The sequence below is a fragment of the Mytilus trossulus genome, chromosome 4, assembly GCF_036588685.1.
Source record: "Mytilus trossulus isolate FHL-02 chromosome 4, PNRI_Mtr1.1.1.hap1, whole genome shotgun sequence".
NCBI classification, from domain to species: domain Eukaryota; kingdom Metazoa; phylum Mollusca; class Bivalvia; order Mytilida; family Mytilidae; genus Mytilus; species Mytilus trossulus.
The window spans coordinates 93,113,210-93,119,716 of record NC_086376.1 but is presented as its reverse complement, the minus strand read 5'-3'; the positions used below and the strand labels follow the sequence as shown (position 1 = coordinate 93,119,716).

The 6,507-nt window shown below is 32.9% G+C and overlaps 1 protein-coding gene across 2 annotated transcripts in view; it reads right to left on the bottom strand.

Moving 5' to 3' along the window:
• Positions 1-294: 294 nt before the first annotated feature.
• Positions 295-6,507, bottom strand: part of LOC134716339 (RNA-binding protein 8A-like) — a 33,858-nt gene continuing 27,645 nt past the window's right edge. For both annotated transcript variants that reach the window (XM_063579272.1, XM_063579273.1), the window contains exons 3-6: positions 4,937-5,017; positions 4,467-4,603; positions 1,290-1,420; positions 295-620 (exon numbers count right to left, since the gene is read on the bottom strand). In XM_063579272.1, the coding sequence (XP_063435342.1) occupies positions 584-620; positions 1,290-1,420; positions 4,467-4,603; positions 4,937-5,017 (386 nt within the window). In that variant the 3' untranslated portion in view covers positions 295-583. The remainder of the gene's footprint in view (positions 621-1,289; positions 1,421-4,466; positions 4,604-4,936; positions 5,018-6,507) is intronic.

Here is a 6,507-nt window from a genome sequence, read left to right as displayed (position 1 = left end):
TTGTTATCCTATTACTTATAATAAGAGAGAATTTAACATTACAAAAAATTTGAACTTTTTTTCCAAGTGGTCACTGAACCATGAAAATGAGGTCAAGGACATTGGACATGTGACTGACAGAAACTTCGTAACATGAAGCATCTATATACAAAGTCAAAGTATGAAGCATCCAGGTCTTCCACCTTCTAAAATATAAAGCTTTAAAGAAATTAGCTAACGCCGCCGCTGGATCACTATCCCTATGTCGAGCTTTCTGCAACAAAAGTTGCAGGCTCGACAAAAAATGAAATATGGTTTTTAGAACAATATTTATTTACAGTTTCAATGTTGACATGTATGTACACAAAGTGACAGCATAAAAAATGAAAATAATGAATGATGTGTCCTTATGTTCTTAAAGATCATGATTTATACATCTAAAATAACCATTGCAGTTTTTTCCTTTAATATTCACTAAATCATTCCTTGATCATAGGTATCAAGCATCTATAGATTTACTTGATAAGAGAAATACAAAATTTGCTGGACTTTATAAACATATCATGATGTTGCTAAAATAAAATAAAACAATGAAGTACAGTTTTCATCTTTTCCGTCGATCATCCCCACTTCTTCTTCCTCTGCAATAGAAAACATTATTTCATTAATTGATGATTCTCATAATTTGTAAAGCTCATTTCTTTAAAATTCAAAAACTTTTTTAATAATTTTTATAAATTTCACCATTTTTTTTTTATAGCTGCGATAAGGATACTCAGTTATGAAATTTTTGGGTTGTTTATGTCTGATGTGTGTTGCAGTTCTTTTTTATTACTATATATGTCGACACATTCCCTGTTTTCATCCTCTATTCTATGGTTTATCATAACTGTTTCACAGGCAACTATTATTGGTCAAGATCTTTTAAGGTGTGTATAAGCACTCCTAAATAACATTTTTATGTTCCAAAGATGTGCACTAGGACCCTACTAATATTCCTGAATGTGACTGATAGATAGGTCACAATTACTCATATATGTTTGAACTGTTTCATAGCAATATACATCAAAACTAGGGAAGGCAATTTGAATTTGCCACTATCGGTGTGACAACACATTTATACAAGTCTCTAACATTGCATCTATAGGGTTACCTTATTTTCAAGATACTTTCCCTGGCTAACATGCACAGTCCTTAAACTTTGTAAAGTTTAATTGTTTTGTAAAGTTTAATTGTAACACCGTGGCCTTAATATTGCCAATGTGGACTTGAAGTTGTCAGTTTATTTTTTGTTGTCATTTTTTACTTACTTGTGTTTTCTGGGACCTCTGACAAAACACCAATCAACATTAATTTTTTGTTCAAAGAAATCTGATCCATTTAGTGCATCCATGGCAGCTTGTGCTTCTTTAAAGGTTTCATATTCAATTAAAGCATAACCCTAAAAAAAACATACATTTACATTTTAAAGTGAGCCATTTAATACTGAACTAACCTTTCTTACTATGCTGGACACCTTAAACTTTTAAACATCAAAAATATACATTTTAATATGTATTTATATTGTAGATTTATTATTTTGTCAGATCTGTGGCATTCTTAATTGTGTGTATCTGATATTAATTCAGTTGCCACAGCCATAGCAAAAAAGAATGATAATTTTAGCTTGAAAGAATGTGTAAAATAGAGAAGTCCTGTTTTGCTGCTTACAGTTGTTTTTTATTTGGGCCTAAAATAAAATTTCATTTGTTTGGCATTGCCGCCCGACCCACTGAAAATCTTGCCGCCCGAATAATTTTATTGGTGTTTCAAAATTCGTATTTTTTTAATTTAAAAAATCGGAAAATTCCCGGAATTTGGATCATATCCGCGGAGTTTGTTTCCAGACTTTAGGTAGCACTCCACAGTTAAAAAATAAAATTAAAAATGAGCCCCAAAATGTTTTATCATCTCCTATTCCTGGATTTTTAATACATTAACCTAACTGTTTGTGTTGTACATGTGCATATGTATGTAATCAGTATCTTCCATAGATTCAATTTTCCAAAGTTAAAAGGGTGAAAATTAATTCCTTGTATGTGTATCCATGGCAACATTCAGTATTTATTTACCATAAAATATTGCAAAAAGGGGGGTGAACATGTCATACATCCCCCCAAAATTTGGATCAAACTAGAATTTCAATGCCTTTGAGTGATACCTTTTTAGAAACTGTTTTCTTAAATCTTCCTAATGATCAAATAAAAAATGGGTGTCTTTCGCCTCATTTTTTCGTAAAATCCAATCACAAAGTTCGTGCAATAAAAAGTTGAAAAAAAACATTACAATAATTGCCGGACCAATGTATGGTATGGACATGCAAATACGGACTGTCATACAGAAAACAGCCTATATTACATACATTACATAACCTTGATGTTCATATAAACCCAATACAAAGGCTAATTAAATACTCAGCTATCCAAAAATGAATTTTATTGCACACTAGCTCTCATATTTAAAAAATCCACAGGGGCCAAAATGCGAAACTACACACCTAACTGTGGAGTGCTACCTTACTTTTTTCAAATCATGATCTTTAAAGTGTTTGATGTACAGTGTATTCAGAGCAAGCGCTTGAATGACTTTGATTAGAAAAAAGTCTGCCAAAAATGTAAAAAAGACAGGCAGTGGATAGCATCCCCTAATGCTCCATTAATTATGGAGAGGGGTGTTTTATTAAAACATAAGATTTTCAGCTAATCTTTACATGCAACATGGATTGATGTTCTGAAAGGCCTTTTAGAGATCATAAATGTCGTCTTTGGTAAAGCAGACAGTGACACTATTGTTGGTGTCTGCTTTGCATCCTCACTTCATGGGATAGAAGCTTTTCACCAAGACATGACAGAATAAACATCTGTAGCTTTAACCTTTGAAAGATCTCTTGAATATGTGAAATCTATCATTTTTCTTGAACCAGATAACAAAGCATGTTGCCATGTAAATTCCAAACAATGCATTCTTTACCCTATAAATTTATTACTTTTACAAATTGTGACTTGGATGGAGAGTTGTCTCGTTGGCACTCATACCACTCTTCTTATATCTATTCAAAATGATGCCTTGGCTTGATGGTTGAAAGGTGTACCTGCATGCACAGTTGCCTGAAGATTTCATAATTATAGCTAACAAAATAGGGGAAATAAAATATTTTTACTTTATCAGTATTAATTATTATGTAGAATACGTAGTTCTAAAAATATTTTATTTCCCCCATTTTTTCGCTATAATTATAATTAATACTACTAAAAATTGCTTTAATTATGAAATCTTCAGGTGACTGTGCTGCATGAAAGCACCAAAGCTTAAAGACCAATACATGTATGGTCCCAGATTTACAGGTTTATAGAAATTTTGTACATGTAGAGGTTAGCCTGGTACAAAACATACATATTTTTAAAGACTAACCTCTTGTGTGTATCACAAACTTAAAACAGAAAAGATATCTGACAGCAACATATCTATAAATATTGTCTGGCATTCATGTCTGTTCTTGTGCCAACCTTCTTAATTTGTTATATTTTGCTATCCTCAAAAGCTGATCAGGGGCTGCAGTGGCTTTGATTGTTTTCTAGTTTGACAAAATTTACATGTATCAATGCTAGTCTATCACCTCTAGGTATAAGTTTGCAACCACAAAATTAAGGTTAGATTGTCAAAGACATTTATGATAAGGTTCCTCTGTGCACTACACTTTCATCCACTAATAAACTGATTGTCATGAACTTGCCAATATGGTGTAGAAAGTTAATTTTAAATCCCATCAAACAAGCAAACAATGAATCAAGGCTTAAATCATCTATTTGTACAGGGAGCTGTAGTGGTCAAACTGATTAAGATATGACAAGTTTACCAAACTGAAGGCAACTTCAAGATGTGACATTAAGCCTCTGTTCAATAGACAGTCCCACAGTTCAGATTCAATTTTCAGGTCTAACATGTTATATGGTTAATGTCTGTTCCCTACCACAGATCTGTTTCTGCTGGGTACTTTGGTTTACTCCTCCCAAAACACTGAACGTCTGACATGAAATTACCCATATGTTGTAGAATGTGACATTATCCCCTATCAAAGAAACCATCAGTTTGTGCACACAACTGCAAAATGCTGCACTGCTTTTGGCTGTGATCTAGAGTCAAAATGATTATGGTTGCAATATATATATATCATGTATATACATGATATATAGTTTTTGAATGAAATAAAAAAAAAAATCCCTACCTATATATAGCTACCTACCCAAATGCTGATGGTGTGAGTCGGCAATGCCAAACAAACATTTTTTTAAGGGTGGCCTTGTTCCAATTGGGTGCACAGTGAAACTTTTCAAAATTTCTAAAATACAACACTCTTTTTTTTAATCTCTAGATCTTCTTCATCTCAATACATCAATATTTATGTATGAGCATGTTCATTTCAACATGTGAATATTAGCAGTGCTTGCCTTTAGGAAACCTGTTCTTCTGTCTAAATTAATGTGTAGATTTTTAATTTCACCATAATCTGCAAATTTATCATGGATATCATCTTCTTGTGCTTCTTCATGGACACCAGTAACAAACAGGATCCAGCCCTCTACAGCTAAAAGCAACAAAAAAAAACCAACCTAGAAATGGCTTGCATCAAATAAAAAATCTAATAAGGAATTCAGCCATCTTTTATACATGTAGCTTGCTGTTCTGTGTGAGCCATGTCTCTGTGTTGAAAGCCTTACTTTGAACTATTATTGTTAACATTTTATACATTGTGACTTGGATGGAGAGATGTCTCATTGGCATTCATACCACATCTTCTTATCTATATTGTATCAAATAAAAATATATTTAAGAATTCTTAAATGTGCATTTACTGATGCTATTTGTATTTCAAAAGGTGGCGAGTATAAATTTAGACTATGTAACAGACAATACATACATCTCTGTGGACCTGGACCACCATCAGAGTCATCCACTTCCATTGCTTCATATTCTTCAACACCACTCCTGGTAGGTCCATCTAAACAGGAATGAACAGAAATAAATTGATAAGGTAACGTTTTCATATCTACACCAGTTTTGATTTGCTATTTCTAAGTTAACACTGTTAAAACATATTGGGTCCTTTGTATAGTCAGTATAATTTTTTTTGATAAAAATCTCTACCTACATTGCCTTTTTTTTTTTTTTTATAAAACAATGTTACAGAAACCACAATGACTAATTTACTTGGTTTTATATAGCATATCATATACATGAAATAGAGTTAAGAATTTTCTTCATTTTGCCACAGTAAATTTTAAAATATGATTTATTTTATACAAGCTTTCAGGCTTTAGGTCAATGTAGAACAAAATAGCTTAAAAAAATCAAATTTAACAACACACATGGTTATATATGCTTTTAGTGTTTATGTTTAAGAGAAATAAGAAAGAAGAAATTAGTAACAATAAGTTATATGTCTGCTACACCTTTAAGTTACAATATATCTAAGTAAAAAATAAATGCCTTTGAAATAATTAAAATAGTACCAGAAGAAATAACAATAAAATTAAGATCATAATAAACATGATAAAACCTTCTCTAGGTAAAACTGTTAAAATATACAGTTAAAACCTGTTCTGTCTGTGAAACTTTCCAAAAAGATAGAGTCTGGGATTTGTATTGTTACAGTTTAGGGTATAAGCTGTAGGTTTGTACATATGACTGTTTCAGGTTACTCAGTAAACACTCTATTCTGTTTTCGCGTTCGTCGTTTACTGTTATCCAACGCGTATACAAAAACATTTGATGAACATTGTGTAAACTTATATATTGTTATTGTATGTAAATATTGTTAGTAAGGTATCTGGGAATAATAAATAGAGTTCGTCTTCACTGTTTGACCATGGGGGGTCCCTTGACTGAACGACGGTTCCCACCTTCTGTTTATCCTTATTTCACATGTTCCGGCTTTATTACCTTGTTGTTTTATTAGCGTAAGGCATGAATATTGTAACCGGGGCCCATACATGCTAAGAGTAAGCTTAGATAATTCCTGTTTGTCCAATTCCCGACTGGACAGAATGTCAACATTCTGATCGCCGCCATTTGCATCACTATGTTTATTGACGTCAGTGACCTAATGACCTGAGATCAGCATCCAATCAACATAACGTAATTTGCCCACCATCTCCATAGGGGCACGAGACGTTGGTGGGACAGAGATATAAAAGCAAGTGCACAACAGTCTTCAGATAGACTGCGGCCCGCTACCAGGGCAGTCACTCCTGATATCAAGGAACTTACCAAGGCAAACAAAAAGTGCCACAGTCGAGGCAATGTATGTACCTTGCTATTGTATGCATCCCCGTTGAATAAATGGACCAAACCATAATTGACCTAGATGTTTTACTACTTTTACTACCATGTTGACAAACGATTAACATACCGAAAAGGGGGGTCTCGGTATATTCTATTAATTGTTCTGTTGGGATTTATACTTGCAATAGTATTGACTGTTTGTATATA